The 20,945-nt window shown below is 42.5% G+C and overlaps 1 protein-coding gene across 3 annotated transcripts in view; it reads left to right on the forward strand.

Annotated features, from left to right (window-relative positions):
* Positions 1–20,945, forward strand: part of arhgap36 (Rho GTPase activating protein 36) — a 329,472-nt gene that overhangs the window by 235,063 nt on the left and 73,464 nt on the right. For all 3 annotated transcript variants that reach the window (XM_041196093.1, XM_041196092.1, XM_041196094.1), the window contains exon 4: positions 13,475–13,731. In XM_041196093.1, the coding sequence (XP_041052027.1) occupies positions 13,475–13,731 (257 nt within the window). The remainder of the gene's footprint in view (positions 1–13,474; positions 13,732–20,945) is intronic.

Here is a 20,945-nt window from a genome sequence, read left to right on the forward strand (position 1 = left end):
AGTTTTCACAATGACAGGAAAATTGTGACTGAGTGAGATCTACCCATAACTTCAGCAGCTAACTAAAAATATATTGAACTATTTAAAGAGGACCTGTTTCAAAAATACAAAAAAAGGCACTCACCAAAGATGGCTACCACCAGTCACCTGATGTCTATTTTTAAATTGGCCACTTTTCTGGAAAGTTCCTATATGGATTGTACTGCAGGCCTGCCCTGACATATTGCATGGGATTCCACACCTGGGGGGGTAGGGGGATGGTGTCAAGGTGGTCTTCAATCAAGAACTCTTGAAAGGAAGGCAACTGTAATTCTGTCAAGACAAAGGGAACTGCTAATCAGTCAGCTACCCAACAGACATTCAAAACCCCCTGTGGAGGATTAAAATAACCCTATCTCCCATTGGTTTCTACTATCTTGAAATGTGTCAAATGTTTCTGGGATGAAAGATCAAAAACGTGATTACTTGCTCAACAACAATGACTGCAAGACCTACCTGGCTGGGAGTCGGAGCAGAGCAGACCTGCAGGAGACAGTCAGGAGCTGAGGAGCGCCTGTAAATATAGACCAGGTATTTGAGTGAGGCCTACCTTGCTGGAAGTCGGAGCAGAGTGGGCCTGCGGGAGACAGTCAGGAGTTGAGGAGCACACTGTTTCAGCTGCTGGGAAGCTGCAGCCGAGGAAAAAGAAAAAAAAACAACTGTGACGTCACAGGAAGCTAGTAAGTTGATTGGCCGGTAAGTTATCAGTTAACGTTGTCAGTGGTACTAGCATTCAACAAACAGTGGGTAGAACTTTCCCCCCGTCAGGGGGGTTGTGTGTGGGTGGACACGGGTGAGCGAAGACCAGATTGGCACCCCCGATGGGGTCTGTGCTGCCATTTTATGTGGGCGGACAAATTAAGGCCCGCCCAGTGTGACGTGTGCCCGGAAGCGCTGTGCGCTCCCTGTGCTGGCAGGGATGGGGGGGTTCCTGAGCCAGGAGTGTGCTCTTTCGCGCATGCACATGAAAGAGCGCAGAAATCTCCCTGAGGCACAGAGATGCTTCGGGGAGATTAGTTTAAAGTTTCTAAAGTTTTATAAAGGAGAAAAAAATTTTTAGACCATGTCCCCTCATGTGAAACTGTCACATGAGCCGGGACATGTGTATTAATTTTGTGAAAAATTTTTGCAAGATTTCAAAAACATTCATGAAACCTCATCCCACCCAGGGATGAGGGTCCATGAAAAATGCAAAGGCTGCCTGGGCTCTTTGCCTGCCCGTCAACCTTAAGGTTGGATGGGCAACTTTCTCATTAGGATTAATTAATTAATTAATGCTTTAACAGGCCTTTGACAGTTTGGCGGACACGCAGCCGACTCGGCTGTTTGCCCGCTGAGCTGAAAATCTAAATGGCGCGCAGTGACGCCAGGACACACGCCCAACATTGCCCCGTGTCATTTTATGCCTCGGCGAGCGGGGCCCGCCCCCATTCCCCAGTAAATTGTAGCATACATGGAAGAAAATAATTAAAGTAAATTAACTAAATAACAGGTTAGAGTGGCGGGACATGTGTTATGTTGCAGCTGTGAGATGTGGGAGCTTTTGGATGTCAAGGCGATCCATGACAAACATGTCTGCAGGAAATGTAAGCAGCTTGAGGAATTCTGGATTAGGATTCTTAATCTGGAAGCCAAAATGCAGACGCAGTGCAATATAAAGGAGGTGGAGAAATACCTGGATACTTTGTTGAAGAAGACAGTCATACCTCTTAGAAGAGGGACATCTGTTTTGGCCAGCGGTGAGGGACAGGAGGTTGTGACTGTCAGTGAGGCAGGTAATGGGACCGAGCAGACAGTAGGGGAGGAGCCTCAGGCTTTGCAATTGTCAAACAGGTTTGAGGTGCTCGCAACCTGTGTGGATGAAAGTAAAGTCTGTAAGGTGGATGAGCTGGCTGGCCATGGCACTGTGGTACAGGAAGCCATTAAAGCAGGTGGAGCAAAAAGGCATGTAGTGGTACTATAGTATAGTATAGTGAGGGGGATTGACACTGTTCTCTGCAGCAAAGAGCAAGATTCCAGATGGTTATGTTGCCAGCCCGGTGCCAGGGTTCAGGACATCTGCTCAGGGCTGGAGGGGAACTTGCAGTGGGAGGGGGAAGATCCAGTTGTCGTGGTCCAAGTAGGTACAAATGACATAGGTAGAACAATAAAAGAGGTTCTGCAAAGTCAGTATGAGGAGCTAGGTACCAAATTAAGAAGCAGAACCTCAAAGATAATAACCTCTGGATTATTACCTGAGTCACATGCAAATTGGCATAGGACAAATAAGATTAGAGAGACGAACGTGTGGCTCAAAGACTGTTGTGGGAGAAGTGGGTTCTGGTTTGTGGGACACTGGCACCACCAGCACTGGGGAAAGTGGGGGCTGCACCGTTGGGACAGTTTACATCTGAACCGTGCTGGAGTAAGTGTCCACTCAAATCACACAAATAGGTAAGTAGAGAGGGATTTAAACTAAACAAGAGAGATGAGTTATCAAGCTTGGTGTAGTCACGACAGGAGACCAAAATAGTAATATGAGAAATGAGGGTCATAGAATGGCAGGAAGGGACAGAGAGAAAAAAACCTAAGAATACATCAGCAGTCAAGACTAGATGTTACAAAGATAACAAAGAGACAAAACTGAAGGCTCTCTATCTGAATGCACGTAGCATTCACAACAAAGTAAATGAATTGATGGCCCACATTGAAATAAATAAATATGATCTGATCGCAATTACGGAGAAGTGGCTGCAGGACGGCAAAGATTGGGTTCTTAATATTGAAGGGTACATAACATTCAAGAAGAATAGGAAGCTAGGGAAAGGTGGAGGGGGAGAACTGTTAATCAAAGAGGGCATTGGTGCAATAGTTAGAGATGACCTTGGTTCAGGAGATCAGGATATGGAATTGGTTTGGATGGAGATGAGGAATAGTAGGGGAAATAAGTTATTAGTGGGAGTGGTCTACAGGCCCCCCCCCAGACAGTAGTCACAGTAAAAGACAAAGTATTCAAGAGAAAATATTGTGTGCTTGTGGTAAAGGGATGGTAATAATCAAGGGCGATTTTAATCTACACATAAACTGGAAAAATCAGGTTGGCAGCAGTAGCCTGGATAAGGAGTTCTTAGAATGCTTTCTAGATAGTTGCTTAGAGCAGCATATTCTGGAACCAACCAGAGAGCAGGTTATATTAGACTTGGTATTGTGTAATGTGACCTCAGAGTAAAGGCACCACTAAGTAAAGCAACCACAATATGATTGAATTTTACATTTGGTTTGAAAGGGAGAAGAGCGGGTCTAAGACTAGTATCTTAAACTTAAAACAAAAACAAAAATACCTGGAAAAACTCAGCAGGTCAGGCAGCATCTGCGGAGAGGAGCACAGTTAACGTTTTGAGTCCGAATGACCCTTGAAGTAAAAATAGAAGAAAGGTGAAATATAAGCTGCTTGGTCTTAAACTTAAATAAGGGCAACTATGTGGGGATGAAAGCTGAGCTAGCTGAAGTGAACTGGGAAACTAGGCTAGAGGACAGATCAATAGAAAAGCAGTAGCAGATATTTCAGGGGATACTTCAGAACAAGTACATCCCTACTATAAAAAAAAATTCTAAGGGGAGGACCCACAATCCGTGGTTAAAGATGTTAAGGAAAGCATCAAACATAAGGAAAAAGCATACAATTCCACAAAGATGAGTGGCAGGACAGATGATTGAACAGAATATAAAGAACGGCAGAGAATGGCTAAAAGGTTAATCAGGAGAAAGAAGTTAGAGTATGAGAGGAGACTAGCTAGAAATGTAAAAATGGATAGCAAGAGTTTCTACAGGTATTTAAAAATGAAGAGTAAGTAAAGTGAGTGTTGGTCCTCTAGAGAGTGAAAGTAGGGAGTTAATAGTTAATGAAATCAACAAATATTTTGCTTCTATGTTCACGATGGAGGGTACAAAAAACATTCCAGTAACAGCTGCCAGTCAGGAGGTGAATGGGAGAAAGAAACTTGGTAAAATTGAAATCACTAGGGAAACAGTACTGAGCAAATTGATGGAGCTGCAGGCTGGCAAATCTTCGGATCCCAATGGACTACATCCTCGGGTCTTAAAAGCCGTGGCTAATAAGGTAGTCAATACTCTGGTGTTAATTTTCCAAAATTTGTTAGATTCTGGAAAGGTTCCATCAGATTGGAAAGTATTCAAGAAGAGAGGGAGGCAGAAAACTGGAAACTATAGGCCAGTTAGTTTGATGTCTGTCATGTGGAAGTTTTTAGAATCGACCATTAAGGAGGTTATAGCTGGCCAATTAGAAGAACTCAAGGCAATAGGGAAGAGTTAGCTTGGTTTTGTGCAAGTAAAATCATGTTAAACTAATTTATTGGAGTTTTTTGAAGGAGTAACATGCACAGTGGATAAAAGGGAGCCTGTAGATGTACTGTACTTGGATTTCCAGAAGGCATTTGATAAGGTGCCACATCAAAGATTATTACAGAAAATAAAAGTGCATGGTGTTGGGGCTAACATATTAGCACATTAGCATGGATTGTAGATTGGCTGGCTGGCGGAAAGAAGGGAATATGCATAAATGGGTCTTTTCTGATTGGCAGGATGTGATGAGTGGGGTCCCACAGGGGTCTGTACTGGGGCGTCAACTTTTTACAATTTACATCAATGACTTAGATGAGGGGGGTGAAGACATGGTAATTAAATTTGCAGATGACACAATGATAAGTAGGAAAGTATGGTGTGAAGAGGACATGAGGAGGTTGCAGATGGATATACAAAGGTCGAGTGCATTGGCAAAGATCTGGCAAATGAAGTTTAATGTGGGAAAATGTGAAGTTGTTCACTTTGACAGGAAGAACAAAAAAGCAGAGTATTACTTAAATGGAGAATGGCCGCATAATTCTGAGGTACAGAGGAATCTAGGTGTTCTAGTACGAGTCACAAAAGTTAGTACGGAGGTACAGAAAGTAATTAAGAAGGCTAATGGAATGCCATCGTTTATCACGAGAGGGATTGAACATAAAAGTAAGGATGTTATGCCTCAGTTATACAGGGTATTGGTGAGACTGCACCTCGAATATTGTGTGCAGTTTTGGTCTCCTAATTTAAGGAAGGATGTAAATGCATTGGAGGTGGTACAAAGGAGGTTTACTAGGTTTATACATGGAATGAGTGGGTTATCTTATGAGGAAAGGTTGAACAGACTGGGCTTGTTTCCACTGGAGATTAGAAGAGTGAGGGGTGATTTGAATGAAGTTTACAAGATCCTGAATGGCCTTCACAAGGTGGATGTTGAAAGGATGTTTCCTCTTGGGAAGAACTAGGGGGTACTGTTTTAAAATTAGGGGACTCCCTTTTAGGACAGAGATGAGGAGAATTTGTGCATGCGTGTGTGTGTGTCGTTGCATCTTTTATTATTTTTCTTGGCTTGAGTGACTAATAAACTTACTCTTCCTTTGACTGACGAAAACCTGATTTGATTGACTCCTTATTAAAAAGTAAATGCATTTGGATTGGAAAAGGCATCTATGAGGAAAAGAAACAAAACCATTGTTGCGACCAACCGAGGGGGCCGAATAAAGGGGAGCCTTTATTCACCCAGATGTAACACAAACAATTAGTTTTGTTTGCTTTCGTAGTCATCCTACCTGGTGTCAACCTATAAAATACTACGCTTATTAAAGAACAAAAAAAATCTTCGAAAAGCTACTTCTCCCCTCCTAATATTGCATACCGCCCATCAATTAAATGTTACTTACAGTTCATGTAACCATTACATATATAACAGAGAACAGACATCAGAGAAACTGACATCAACAATATTTAACCTTTCATAAATTATATATTAAGTATTAATATGTAAATGACCACATATAAAATATATTCAGTACTTTGCTCACAGAAAAAATATTCTACAGGTTTTACAATATATCCCCTTTAAATCTACAAATGCAGTTACTATATAATTTATACATTCCACTTTTATTTGGATTTCATTTTTGAAACTGCTACAATTCTATGAAAACATTCTAATATGCTATTTTATTCCAATTGGCAGTTGTTCAGATTTTCTTTTTTATAATTTCCATATTATTCTGTCATGACATATTTTCCATTCTGCCAACAATGTCCTCCAGATGCTACCAGACCTGCCAAGGATTTCTGGCATTTTCTGTTCTTATTATAAATTCAATATCTAGAAGCACTGGTTTCATTGAAAACTCACTCAAAGTCACTATTACTCCCGTAAGTAGTAAGATGATAGGAATTTTTCAATGTTAAATTTGCTTCCAGCTGTGACACACAGTAGTTATTATCTGATAGTTAAGTTAGGCTGGTTGATTACTCATGGCATTGTATATGGTAAGAAAATATTGTCATTTTCTTACCTGCCTCTGATGTTTTTAGATTTATGATTATTGCGCTATTTTCTTTCTGTTTCTATCTCTTTCTTTCTCTCCTCCAATGCTTCTCTTGCCCTTAATACTTATTTATTGATTCTTGGGATGTGAGCGGCTCTGACAAAGCCAGCATTTATCGTCAATGCCTAATTGTGCTTCAGAAGGTGATGGTAAGCCACCTTCTTGAGTTGCAGCAGTCTTTATGGCATAGGCACACCCAAAGTGCTGTTAGGAAGGGTCATCCAGGATTTTGACACAGCGACAGTGAACAAATGGTAATATGGTTCCAGATCAGGATGGCAAATTATACAGTAAGTATTAATATGTAAATTTTCCAAGGCAAGGCCCTAACAAGGACAAGGGCAGCAGATACATGGGAACAGCACCACCTGGAAGTTCCCCTGCAAACCACTCACCACACTGACCCGGATATATATTGCTGTTCCTTCACTGTTGCTGGGTCAAAATCCTGGAACATCCTCCCTAACAGCATTGTGGGTGTACCTACAGCACATGGTCTGCAGCGGTTCAAGAAAGCAGCTCATCACCATCTTCTCAAGGGCAATTAGGGATGGGAAATAAATGCTAGCCTAGCCAGCAATGCTCATATCCCATAAATGAATTAAAATCTTGAGTAATTTGAGGCTTGGGCTGACAAGTGGTAAGTAAAATTCATGCCACACAAGTGCCAGGCAATGAGAGAGAATCTAATCATCACCCCTTGAGATTCAATGGCATTATCATCACTGAATCTCCCAATAACAACATCCTAGGGGTGACCAACAATATAAGTACTGTGGCTATAAGAGCAGGCCAGAGGCTTGGAATCCTGCAGTGAGTAACTCACCTCCTGACTCCCCAAAGCCTGTCCACCATCTACAAAGCACAAGTCAGGAGTGTGATGGAGTTCTCCCCACTTGCCTGGGTGAGTGCAGCTCTATCAACACTCAAGAAGCTTGACACCATCCAGGACAAAGCGACCCACTTGATTGGCACCATATCCACAAACATTCACTCCCTCCGCCACCATTGCACAGTAGCAGCAGTGTGTACCATTTACAAAATGCACTGCAGGAACTCACCAAGGCTCCTTAGACAGCACCTTCCAAACCCACAACCACCACCATCTAGAAGGACAAGGGTAACAGATACATGGGAACACCACCACCCAGAAGTTCCCATCCATGCCTCTCACCATCCTGACTTGGAACTATATCGCTGTTCCTTCACTGTTGCTGGGTCAAAATCCTGGAACTCCCTCTCTAACAGCACTGTGTGTGTACCTACACCACATCGACTGCAGCAGTTCAAGAAGGCAGCTCACCACCATCTTCTCAAGGGAAATTAGGGATGCGCAATAAATGCTGGCCTACCCAGCAATGCCCAAATCCCATAAACGAATTAAAAAGAAGAGTGGAACTTGATAGGACATATCTGGGTAATATTCCACATTGTTGGGTAGATGTTAATGTTGTAACTGTGCTGGAACAACTTGGCTAAGATTGGCATCTGTGATGGTGGGGGCCTCATTTTTAAGTATGCCTGGTGCTGCTACTGGTACGCTCTCCTACACTTCTCATTGAATCAGGATTGATCCTTGCACTTGATGGTAATGGTGGAGTGAGGGCTTGACCATGAGGTTACAGCTTGTGGTAGTATACAATTCTGCTTCTGCTGATGGCCCACAGAACCTCATGGATGCTCAGTTTTGAATTGCTAGATCTGTCCTGAATCTATCCAATTGAGCACAGTGACAGTGCCACACACATGATGGAGGGTGTCCTCAGTGTGTTGATAGACATCATCTCCAAAAAACTGTATTTTGGTCACTCCTACCAATACTGTCAAAGAGAGATGCATCTGCAACATGCAGATAGGTGAGGACAAGGTCAAGTAGGTTTTTCCCTCTTGTTGGTTCTCTCACCGCATGCTTTTAGCCCAGTTAGGCAGATATTTCCTTCAGGACTCAGCCAACTCAGTCAGTAGTTGTGCTACTGAGCCTTCCTAGGTAATGGACATTCAATTTCCCCACCCAGAGTACTCTCTGTGCCTTTGCTACCCTCAGTGCTTCTTCCAAATGGCATTCAACATGTAAGTGTACTGATTCATCAGCTGAGCGAAGGCAGTAGATGGTAATCAGCAGGAGGCTTCTTGCTGGTGTTTGACCTGATGCCATTAGACTTCATTAGGTCAAGATATTGAGGACTTCCAGGACCATTCTCTCATGACTATATACCACCCAATTTTGGTACAATTGTTAGTGAGGAGGACTTTGCAAGATTGACTGGGCAGGGTGTGCCTTTGTCATTTCCTGTGCCTAGGTAAATGCCGGGTAAGTTCATTTGCTTTTATTCTTATTTGACTTTTCTGTATCGGTTTGACCCATCTGTCTGACTTGTTAGGCCATTTCAGGGGTAGTTAAGAGTCAACCACATTGTGCATGTCTAGAATCACATTTAGGCCAGACCAGGTAAACATGGCAGATTTCCTTCCCGATGCATTTTTATATGATCCAGTAGTTTCATGATCATTGTTAATGAGACTAGGTTTTTATTGCAGATTTATTAAATAATTTAATTTAAATTCCACCAGCTGTGATGGCAGGATCTGAACTCATGTCTCATGTGGCGGAATTGGCCCAGATTTGCACTAAGTGCACTAGTAGGTGGAAAAAACAATGATTTACCCGTTGGCTGCAATGGCAGTTTCTCATATCATATGATCCTAATCCTGCTGCATTAATTATGCATTCCCAGGAAACACGGCATTTTGATGGCAGGTGGGCTCCAATTCACCTGTCATGCCATCACCTCATTGCTTCATCAGGCCAGGCGCCACATTTTAAGTACTGTCACATGCATACCTCTCATTGCTTTCAGCACAGGACTGTTGCAATGAAAACATGGCCCCAAAAGGCAAGAAGACAGCAGCCACCAGGTTTAGTGCTGCATCCCTCAAGCGCCTTTTGGACGTCCTGGAGGTCTACTGTGATGGCCTCTATCCCCGATCTGGCCACAGGAGGGTCAGCAACATTACCACTCCGGCGATGATGGTGATCAGTGCCAATGCTGCACAGGAGAGGTTGGCCATCCGATGCAGATAGAGGACGAATGGTCTCATCCATAGAGCCAGGGTATGGTAACTATCTCATCACTCTAAACACACACACTCAAGCCCATCACCCATTCTCTCCCACAGATCCTCACATATCCATCTGGCCTCATCTCCTCTGGAGATTGCCTCCTCAGCCTTCACCATCCTGCGGCCGTTTGCACAGATCAACATGACCCCCCCCCCCAACACACACCCTGGGATACCCCCCCTTCCCCAGTACAGCCCTCGCCCTGCAGCCATTTTCCTTGCCTGAGCAAGCCATATCCTGGTAGCCGTTGAAAAGCCTTATAGCTAGTCTGGTAGGTAGAGCTGTCTGTGAGCTCCCCTAAGAGTGATGTGGTGCTGTCTGTGAAGCCTGCCACTGATGACTGTAATTCCTGCCTGAAGCAAGGTAGGCAAAAAACACCTTGAAGTCCCGAGCGAAGTGCAGCCTGCCAAGTGCATGCCTTATATATGCTGTTGTGAAACATGGCAGCATGATCGTGCTCTGACGATCCAGTGTGGGGGGATATTTCTGTTGGGCTGGGCTTATAATGAAATACAGAAGTATTACAATGAGGTTCTCAATGCCGGACGTCATGAAACCGATATTTGATCCGCTCGCTCATGCCGCCAAACACGCCCAATGCCAGCAGGCAGGGAAAATTCCTCCCTAGCTTTCTGGATTATTAATCTAGTAATATTACCACTCTGCTACCATCCACCATGTTGTGTTCTGCTTCTCTATGTTTTTCTTCCCACTTTTTCTTTATGGTGAATGCTGTTATGTGGTATGGGGGGGAAACGAGCCTCCAAGGGCTGCAAATTGGATGTGCAACTGGAGTTGTGTGTCCCTCAGGGGCTCCTTTTCCTTTCCATTCCCTCCCCCAATCACGTATGCTTCATCCTACTCCCATTGCCTCTCTTTCAGTTTCCCATTAGCCATTCAACTTGCTGCAAGCCACTCAACCCCATCATTACCTGTGAATACAGTGATCAGTCTCTTGGTATTGAAAAGAGAGACATGCTGCCAAAGCTTTTTGCCTTGCACACACCAGGACAATTGCAAGAATGCTGAATTTCAAACAATCACAACAATTTATACAACAGGAGAAAAGGATGCTGATTGGTTGGCAAGTTGGATCTAGTTGGATGAGGCATTGCCTTGGAGAAAGCAACAGGTCAACAGATAGTAAAAATAGATAATAAGAGTTTCTACAGGGTTTGAAAAAGGAAAAGAGTAAGGAAAGTGAGCTTCACTCCTCTAGGGAGTGAGTCTGGAGAGTTAATAATGGAAAATAAAGAAATGGCGGATGAATTGAACAATTGAACAGATGTTTTGTCTGTCTTCCCTGTAGAAAATACAAATAACACCCCAGAAATAATTGTGAATCAGGAGGTGAAAGGGAGGGAGGACCTTAAAATAATTGCAGTCACCAGGGAAGCGGTATTGCGAAAATTATGAGAACTGAAAGCTGACAAGTCCCCAGGTCCTGATGGACTTCATTCTAGAGTCTTAAAATATCTACCAATAGTAGATACATTGTTTCAAAGTAGTTTCAATTTTCCAAAATTCCCTAGATTCTGGAAAGGTGCCATTAGATTGGAAAATGGTGAATGTGACTCTTCTATTCAAAAAATGAGGAAGACAGAAAGCAGGAAACTACAAGCTATTTAGCTTAATATCAATCATATGGAAAATGCTAGAATCTATTATTAAGGAGTTCATAGCAGGGCACTTAGAAAATCTCTATGCAATCAGGCAGAATCAACATGGTTTTGTGAAAGGGAAATCATGTTTGACTAATTTATTGGAGTTCTTGAGGAAGTAACAAGCAACGTAGATAATGGGGAACTTGTGGATGTGCTGTACCAAGATTTCCCAAAGGTATTTGAAAGGTGCCACATCAAAGGTTGGTACATAAAATAAGAGTTCATTGTGTAGGTGGTAACATATTAACATGGATAGAGGAATGGTTAGCTAACAGGAAACAGAGAGTAGGCATAGAGGTGCATGGAAGGGCCGAGCCTGACATAGAGTGTATGAGGGGCCTGAGGGGGGTGGGTGGAAGGGCAGAGCAATGAAGGGCCCATCTTGGTGGGCACTTTTTCCTGAGGCAGACAGGCCAAGCCAGGAGATTACCTGACTCCCCTTACCTGTTTCGAGGAAGAAAATCCAAGCCAAGGGGTCTGGAAAGGGATATAGACAGGTTAAGTGAGTGGGCAAAAATTTGGCAGATGGAGCATAATGTGGGAAAATGTGAAATTGTCCAGTCTGGCAGGAAAAATAGAAAAGCAATATGCTATTTAAATGGAGAGAGATTGCAAAATTCTGAGGTACAGAGGGATCAGGTTGTCCGGGTACATGAATCACAAGAAGTTTGCATGCAGATACAGTAAGTGACTAGGAAGGCAAATGGAATGTTGGTGTTTATTGCAAGGGGAATGGAATATAAAAGTAGGGATGCTTTGCTACAGTCATACAGGGCATTGGTGAGACCACATCTAGAGTACTGTGTACAGTTTTGGTCCCTTACTTGAGAAAGGATATAAATGCATCAGAAGCAGCTCAGAGAAGGTTCACTAGACTGACACTTGTGATGTGGGGGGAGGTTACCTAATGAGGGAAGGTTGGATAGGCTGGGTCTATATCCATTAGAGTTTAGAAGAATGAAAGGTGATCTTATTGAAACATATAAGATTTTGAGGGGACTTGACAGGATGGATGCTGAAAGCATGTTACCTCATGTGGGAGAGACTAGAACTAGCGGACACATTTTAAAAATAAGGGGTCTCCCATTTAATACAGAAGGCTAGAGACCCCTTTAACTGTTTTTAAAATTCATTCACAGGATGTGGGTGTCGCTAGTAATGTCAGCATTTATTGCCCACCCTGAATTGTCTTTATAAAAGTGGTGGTGAGTCACCTTCTTCACCTTCTTCAATAAGCTGAGTGTTTTTTCTAGGCCATTTCAGGGGCAGTTAAGAGTCAGTCACTCTGTTGTTGGTCTGGAGTCACATATAGGCCAGCCCGGGTAAGGATGCCAGATTTCCTTTTGCAAAGCCAATTAGTTAACCAGATGGATCTTTAGATCAATCCGACAGTTTCATGGTCACCAATACCAATATTAACTTCAACCAGCTTCCCTCGTCCTAACCTTCTTATCTGCTTACCTCAAAAAAGGTTCTGTTTGCTTTAAAATTCAACTTGGTTTTATATCAATTTAATATGAAGGGGGGAAAAAACCCTTTCCACCTTTCTTTCTTTCTGTCTTTCTCCTTCCTCTCATTAATCAAGGGAGTCACAAAATAGTGAGCCTTGTTTAGGAACCTTGAAGATGGTTCAAATGCTGTATCAAAAGAAATCTTACAATGCAATTTACTCCACTGCCCTACAGGACCATGAAGAGTGGGGTGAGAGCAGGGATGGGGACAGTGCCAATGCCAAAGTCATGGCTCAAAGAAAATATCTTAAAAATTTGTATTAAATAACCTAAGCCTAGATTTACTGGACTGTGTGTTATTTTAATGGCAACTTGAAAATGACTGACTTCACTTTGAAGTTATGGCTACTTTACAGCCACTGGAATGGCTGTCTTGATATTTTATTGTAAGTCATGCAATAACGAGATGTAAATTGCTGTTCAGTTTGCATTTAAAAATAAAAATTGAGTGTTTGCTTACAAAAACTTTTCACAGGCATTAGGGGTGGATAAGAGGTGAAAGATTGGGCAGAAGATCGCAATGCTTTAAATAGACAACAGTAAATAAATAACAAGTTTGAAAGTCTTGCCTTAAAACTTATTATGGTCTAATTGGAAACCAGCCAGGGGAAAAAAAAAACAGCAATGGACCTCTCATCATCTGAATTCTAGTCAGCTGAAAGTGGAAATATGTAAATTTGTAAATTTTAGATTAAGATTTAAAACATCTAATGTAGAATCATTCCTTTCCTTTTACAGAGTTGCATCCCCTAGGATTTGGGATTCCTTTATCGCAAGTCATCCTCAATGACTGTGCACGCAAGAAGAAGCAGGACGCAGTGAAGGAAGGCCGGAGAGACTGCCTAGACTTGGAGACAACAGTAATGAGATTTCGAGCCAAGAAGGAACATAAACATTTGTATGATAGTGATGCATTCCTGCAGTCAACATCAGAAATTGTAAATGAACCGCTCTCTCCAACCTTTATGGATAATCTTTCCAGAAGCCAAAGACGGGTATGTCATTTTTCCAATGTGTGACAGCAATCTGGACAAGATAATAAATACCCATATTAGTGATAAATATGCCAACAAATAGTGTAATAGCCTAGGATAAGCCCTGATGATTCAACAATTACAGAAAGCCTATAACTTCTCATTGGGCACTGGAATTTTTATTTAAGAATGCCATTAAATCAAGGATATTTGCTATTAACTGTTGTATTACTGAAATGAGTTTCCCATGACATCGATGATGATATTTTCTGATCTCTTAAGTGTTGCAAAGAGGGAATAAGCAACATGCACGGATAAATCACGATGCATGAATTTTCTTGGAGAGTGAGACTCCCTTTCAAATGTATTTTCTTCACTTTCCATTGTTTGTTCTCATCAGACCACCTTGTACTATCTGCAACCAAGATAATCCAAAAATTACCAGTATCTAGGTTTCTAACAATGAAAGCAGAAGCTAGGAGTTGCAGGGAATTAGTTGCAATGATTCCTGCTCCTGTGCTGAAGCACTTGATCTCATTTATGACTGCACTGCAGAAGCATCTGTGGTCTGAACCCATAGTTTAAAATGCTGTTATAACTTACTAAGGCTCCAACTTGCTGTGCCATTATTTAAGTCCTCGCTAATTAGAGTGGTAAGAGCAGTAAGTGGCCATGTTACTGTGTTTCACACTGGAACACAGAAAGAATGTGAACATGAAGAGATCACAGAATTTAAAAAAAAAAATCATTATAGGAAGAATATGGAATGTAGAAGGTAATATACCATGAATTGGTAACTATGCTTGTGATTTCCTTCTTAGTATAGTGGTTAGTATCCCTACCTGTCATGTGGGAGACTGGGGTTCAATTCCTTGAGCGCAGTCTGTCTTTGGGGGTTGGTTAGCTCAGTTGGCTGGACAGCTGATTTGTGATGCAGAGTGTACACCAACAGTGTAGGTTCAATTCCTGTACCAGCTGAGGTCATCTGTGACCCTGCCTTCTCAACCGCAACCCTTGCCTGAGGTGTGGAGACCCTCAGATTAAACTCACCACCAATTATCTCTCTCCAATTAGAGCAGCCTATGGTTCTCTTGGACTACAGTTACTTTCATGTCAGCTTAATAGAAGGCCTGAAACAAACACTGTCAAGTCAATTTTGCTCTCCCATTCTTCATGAAATAAATTGGCCTAGGATTTTCTTAAAATGCACTTTTGAAAAGTAACTTCTTGCAACAACCAATTCCCACTAGAGGGAGATATGCAAGAGTTTTCTGCGTCTGCTCATTTGCATTCTTCTTGCTGCAGACAGCAGTGTAAAGCTAGAATAATGCTGTGCAGCTTCTGAAAAGATAGTTCAGCAGACTGGGGGAACCAACCGGTAAAAAAGCATCTGCAATTTAACTCCTCTAACAACTTCACTGTATGTGTTACACTTATATAGAACTATGGCCATAGGCATCTGGCATGGCATCTAACCAGAGAAGCATAGTGCGCAACTTCACTTGATCACAACTCCTCATCCTCAGAGGATATTGAAGACAAGATGAACAGACCCTTAACTATCATGGCAGAAGCCGACATGAGATGAGGGCCACCTCAGTACCACGAGTATTTCCATAGAACATGAGCAACCGATCAGCCCCCTTTTGTAACCCCAACCAGTCCGTGGAAACAGTGTGGGCGAGTGGTCAAATTTGTGAAAACATCTTATTGCCCCTTTCCCGCTAGAAACACAGTGAACACCATTTTGAGTCTACAGTCAACTAAGGTCATAAATGCTCCTACCAGAAAGAGGCAGGTGACTCTTGAATGCATTCAAACAGAAGCTTGATTACACAATGTGATTTTAACAGGGTGGATGGGAAGGCTGACTAGAATTTAGCAGCATAGGAAATGCTGAAACTGTATGCCAAATGTAGAAAATTGTTTCATTTGACATCACTGATATCCTTAATTACTAAGCAAATGTCTTCCATAATTCAATATTTTTGTCAGAGAATATTACTGTTTAAAAATTGATTTTTTTTTTATTCCTTCACGAGATGTGGGTATCGCTGGCTAGGCCAGCATTTATTGCCCATCCATAATTTCTTCTGAGAAGGTGGTGGTGAGCTACCTTCTTGAACCGCTACAGTCCATGTGGTGTAGGTACACCCATAGTGCTGTTAGGTAGGGAGTTCCAGGATTTTGACCCCGTGACAGTGAAGAAATGGCGATGTAGTTCCAAGTCAGGATGATGAGTGACTTGAAGGGGAACTTCCAGGTGGCGGTGTTTTTATGTGTCTGCTGCCCTTGTCCTTCTAGATGGTAGAGGTCATGGGTTTGGAAGCTGCTGTTGAAGGAGCCTTGGTGAGTTGCTGCAGTGAATCTTGTAGATAATACACACTGCTGCCGCTGTGCTTTAGTGGGGGTGGGAGTGAATGTTGAGGGTGGTGGATGGGGTGCCAATCAAATGGGCTGCTTTGTCCTGGATGGTGTCAAGCTCCTTGAGTGTTGTTGGAGCTGCACTCTTCTAGGCAAGGGGAGAGTATTCCATCGCACTTCTGACTTGTGCCTTGTAGATGGCAGACAGACTTTGGGGAGCCAGGAGATGAGTTACTCTCTGCAGAATTCCTACCCCCTGACCTGCTCTTGTAGCCACAATATTTATATGGCTGGCCCAGTTTAGTCTCTGGTCAATGGTAACCCCCAGGATGTTGATTAGGGGAGATTCAGCAATGGTAATGCCATTGAATCTCAAGGGGAGATGGTTGGGTTCTCTCTTGTTGGAGATGTCCCACAAGTGCCAGACAATGGCCATGAATATTACTTGCCACTTATCAGCTCAAGCCTGGATGTTGTCCAGGTCTTGCTGCATATGGACATGGACTGCTTCAGTATCTGAGAAGTCGTGAATGGTACTGAACATTGTGCAATAATCAATGAACTTCTGACCTTATGATGTAGGAAAGGTCATTGATGAAGCAGCTGAAGATGGTTGGGCCTAGGACACCAGCCTCAGGAAGTGGTGGAATATATTGGTATAGTCACTAGACTGGTAATCCAGAGACCCAAAGTAATGCTCTGAGGACCTGGGTTAGAATCCCGCCATGGCAGATGGTGGTATTTAAATTCAATAAAAAACTGGAATTAAAAGTCTAATGATGAACATGAAACCATTGTCGATTGTTGTGAAAACCCATCTGGTTCACTAAAGGAAATCTTCTGCCCTTACCTGGTCTGGCCTACATGTGACTCTAGACCCACAGAAATGTAGTTAACTCATAAATCCCTCTGAAGAAGGGAAATTATGGATGGGCAATAAATGCTGGCCTAGCCAGTGATGCTCACATCCCATGAATGAATAAAAAAAAACAGAGTAACTCTTGCAATGATGTCCTGGGACTGAGATGATTTACCCCCAACAACCACAACAATCTTCCTTTGCGCCAAGTATGATATAAAATGAAGATTTACACCATCAGTTCGTTAGCCTGTGGTAGAGATGCTACCCTGTTAAGCCTGCGGAACTGAGAACAGAAGAAACATAGCAATTATTTTTAGATAACCACCATCATAATCAGTCAACATCTTACAAACTATTATTTTAAACTCCCTGTTACAAAACTTATTTTTTTTTGTTAGCTCTCACCATTCCCCCTTCTTCTCTTTGTTCACTGGGGCTCAGTTCTTCTCTCCAGTTTGTCTTTGGCTGTATTTTCCTTCTATACAGTAGTTGTGGTTTCCCTTATCCATGACCATTCCATTTGGTTCCTGTTGTTCCACTATCTGGTTCCTGTTGTTCCACTAATCTAGACAAAATATTGACAAGCCCAGACCTTGGTGATCTGAAGGCAGAATACTGTTTTGTGCCTTCAACTGTTCTTCTTAATCTCCCCAGTATCCCTGCCTGCCTCGAATGTTTACTGCTCCGATAAGTACTCACAGCTTTCACTTTGAATGTTTACTGCTGTCCCAGCGCTTGTTGGTCCTTTCCGCTATATGTGTACACACTGATCTGAGTGCCCACTTGGTCCAAATGCTCACCAGCCTCAGGCCCACCAATGTTGTATTCTCTGTACCATGCATGCACATTAGCCCACGTCCCATTCCCTAATTTTTCATGAGTTTGCATCACCAAACTATTGTTCTCAGTCCTCCTCATCCCTTATTGATTGTTTGCATGTACCTGAAGCCCCTACACACTCTCAAACTTGTACCTCATTGAGACCTCACTTCAATTGTATACTGAGGATTCCCCAGACTAACCCAAAGATACAGGTCATCACTCTCTCCTAACCTCATGATTCATCTGCCATCAACATAGATAACTGTTTCAGGCTGTCCTAGTGGCAGTAAATGTGGCATAAAAGCTGGGTTATCAGGCAGAGAGAACCACAACTCCTCCTGTGGTGCAATAAGGATTTCTGCATTCCTTCTTTCATTGCTGTTTTATTTAAAGGAACTGTTCTGGATTTCATTGGGAGATTGTTGAGACTTGTGAATCCCAGTTACACGCTTGTTGTGGGGTGGCTGAGTTGGTACTATAGATAGAGTTGATCAGCAAACACTTCTTATGTGGAAAACATTCTGTTTATTTACAAAGGTACTCAACAGCAACTCATGTGTGCCTTCACATCAAACCCTATCTCCATACTACTGGCTACTTACTACAGACTACTGACTACAGAGGTAGCTCGTGCTACTCTTCTATTGGTTATACAAGATCATGTGATCTTCCTTTCTAACATTCATCTTAAAGGTATACTACACATTAGATAAAACCATAATTACCATATCCCTCCCCCTTTACTCGGAAATGCATTTTATATTTACAATTACAATTTTCACTTATTTCACTTTGGTCCTTCTCCAAAGTTCTTCACAAGTACCGTCTCTCCCACGTAAATTTCTTCTCATGGCTATGCCTGTTATGTCCAGCTTTCTGACTTCCCTGACTCCTTTCCACCTTCCCCCCTAAATTCGGCATTATCAAGTTCAATCTCATCCTGAGACAGCGTTTCATCAATGACACCTGTTGTGTGAGAGGTGGTCCTATAATGGAAAAAAAAACCTGCTAGCTTGGTTGCTAAGGAATCTCCAGTTAACTTTTTCATGTCTGACTTGAACGTTTGAACTGCCCTTTTGAGCACTCCATTTGAGGAAGGGTGGTATGGTGAAGTTTTCACATGAGTGATATCATTGAGGCTGATAAACCATTGAAACTCAGCACCCGTAAATGCCGTGCCGTCATCAGAAACAACTGCATCTGGTAGTCCGTTAATGGCAAAACTCTGACGTAGCTTCTCAAATGTAGCAGAAGATGTTGGTGACTTCACCTCATATGTGTCCATCCGTTTTGAGTGGGCATCAACCATGAGCAGAAACATTGTTCCCATGAAAGCTCCAACATAGTCAATGCGTAATCGCACCTATGGTCTCCCTGGCCGCTCCCAAGGGTGTAACGGATCTGTTGAAGCTATCTTTTGCAGTTGCTGACATTGCACACAATTCTTCACTAAACTCTCTATTTCTCCATCCATCCCAGGCACCATAGATAGCTGCGTGCTATGGTCTTCATTCAGGATATTCCATGTGTAATGTGTAGTTCAATTAACAATGACTTTCTTCTCTTTGGAGGAACTATCACTCGTGCTTCCCACAATAAGATACCACCCTGGCTGGTTATTTCATACCTTCTGTTGAAGTACAGTTTCATTTTGTCTGATACGGGCTCTTGTGACCAACCATGAAGCATTTATTCTCGTAGTTGAGATAGGACTCATTGTCCAGTCTCAGATGTTTCGAGCACATACCAGCATGGAATCTAAGAAATTTAACAATAAAACAAGTTCTTGTGGAACTGGGACATCCTCATCATTTCCTTGTAAAGGCAAACGACTAAGGGTGTCAGCGTTTGCGATTTGATTTCCAGGCCTATGTACAAAAGTATACTCATATGCTGCAGGATTAAAGCCCCATCACTATATTCTTGTTGAGGCTATGGGTCGCATAGCCTTGTCTTCACTGAACAATCATAGCAATGCCTTGTGGTCAGAAACGATAGTAAAATAATGGCCGTGTACGTACTGGTGAAATTTCTTGACACCAAAGGTGATTAACAGGCCTCCTTTTTCTATCTATGAGTATCGCTTTTCTGCTGTCATGAGTGTTCTTGATACTTATCCTATATGCTGTTCCATGCCATCACTTCGTAGGGGGATGCATCACGTGTCAACACCAATTCTTTCCTCTGGTCATAATGCATCAATAGGTTGGACAAGTGCAACAATTGTTTCACCTTTATGAAAGCTTCTTTCTGGGGTGCCTCCCAAGACCAATGTTGGTTCTTTTAGGGTAGATAATGCAGGGAGCCAGGACTGTAGACAAATTGTTAAGAACCACCCATAATAGTTGATCACTCCTTGGAATGATTTGAGCTCTGAGTGTTCTTTGGTGCAGGTGCCTCTCTTATGGCTCTCACTTTCTCCTCAACCATGTGGATACCCTGTGAATTTGCCCGGTGACCCAAGTAGATTACCTCCCTTGATTGGAATGTGCACTTTTCTTTTTTTAAACGCACTCCAACCTGGAAGAAATGTTTTAAGGCTTCTTCTAAGTTTGCCAAATGCTCTTTTTCAGTTAATCCTGTCACCAGAATTTGTCTAAATAGACTACAACCTGGGGTGGCCCCTGCAGTAAACTTTCCATTGTTCTTTGGAAGATGGCGTAAGCTGAGCAAGTGCTGAAAGGCAATCGAGTATATTGGTATAACCTTTTGTGGGTATTAATTGCAACAAATTCCTGGAAGGTATCATCTAACTCTAGTTGTTGATAAGCATGACTCATATCAAGACTCGTTAAGGTGGTTCCATCTGCCATCTTGGCATACAGGGTCTTCGATTTTTGATATGGGCTGTCTGTCTAGCGTAGCCTCTTTATTACCCGTCAATTTGTAGTCTCCACAAATTCAGACACTTTGGTCGGGTTTAAGGGTGGGGACTGTGGGCGCTGCCCATCCTGAGAACTGCACAGGTTGTATAATGCCCAGTTTCTCTAAGCTGTCTAGTTCGGTTTTGACCTTTTCTCGCAGTGTGTAAGGTACTGGCCTCAACTTCATGAATTGGGAGGTTGCCTCTGGATCCACATGAATTTTTGTTTGCAACCACTGGTTCTTCCCAAATTTGTCCTTGAAGACTATAGCGTATTTTTGTAGCAGCTCTGGTAACCCACTTGCTCTTAATTGGAAAATTTCA

Source organism: Carcharodon carcharias, chromosome 9, assembly GCF_017639515.1.
Source record: "Carcharodon carcharias isolate sCarCar2 chromosome 9, sCarCar2.pri, whole genome shotgun sequence".
Taxonomy (NCBI): domain Eukaryota; kingdom Metazoa; phylum Chordata; class Chondrichthyes; order Lamniformes; family Lamnidae; genus Carcharodon; species Carcharodon carcharias.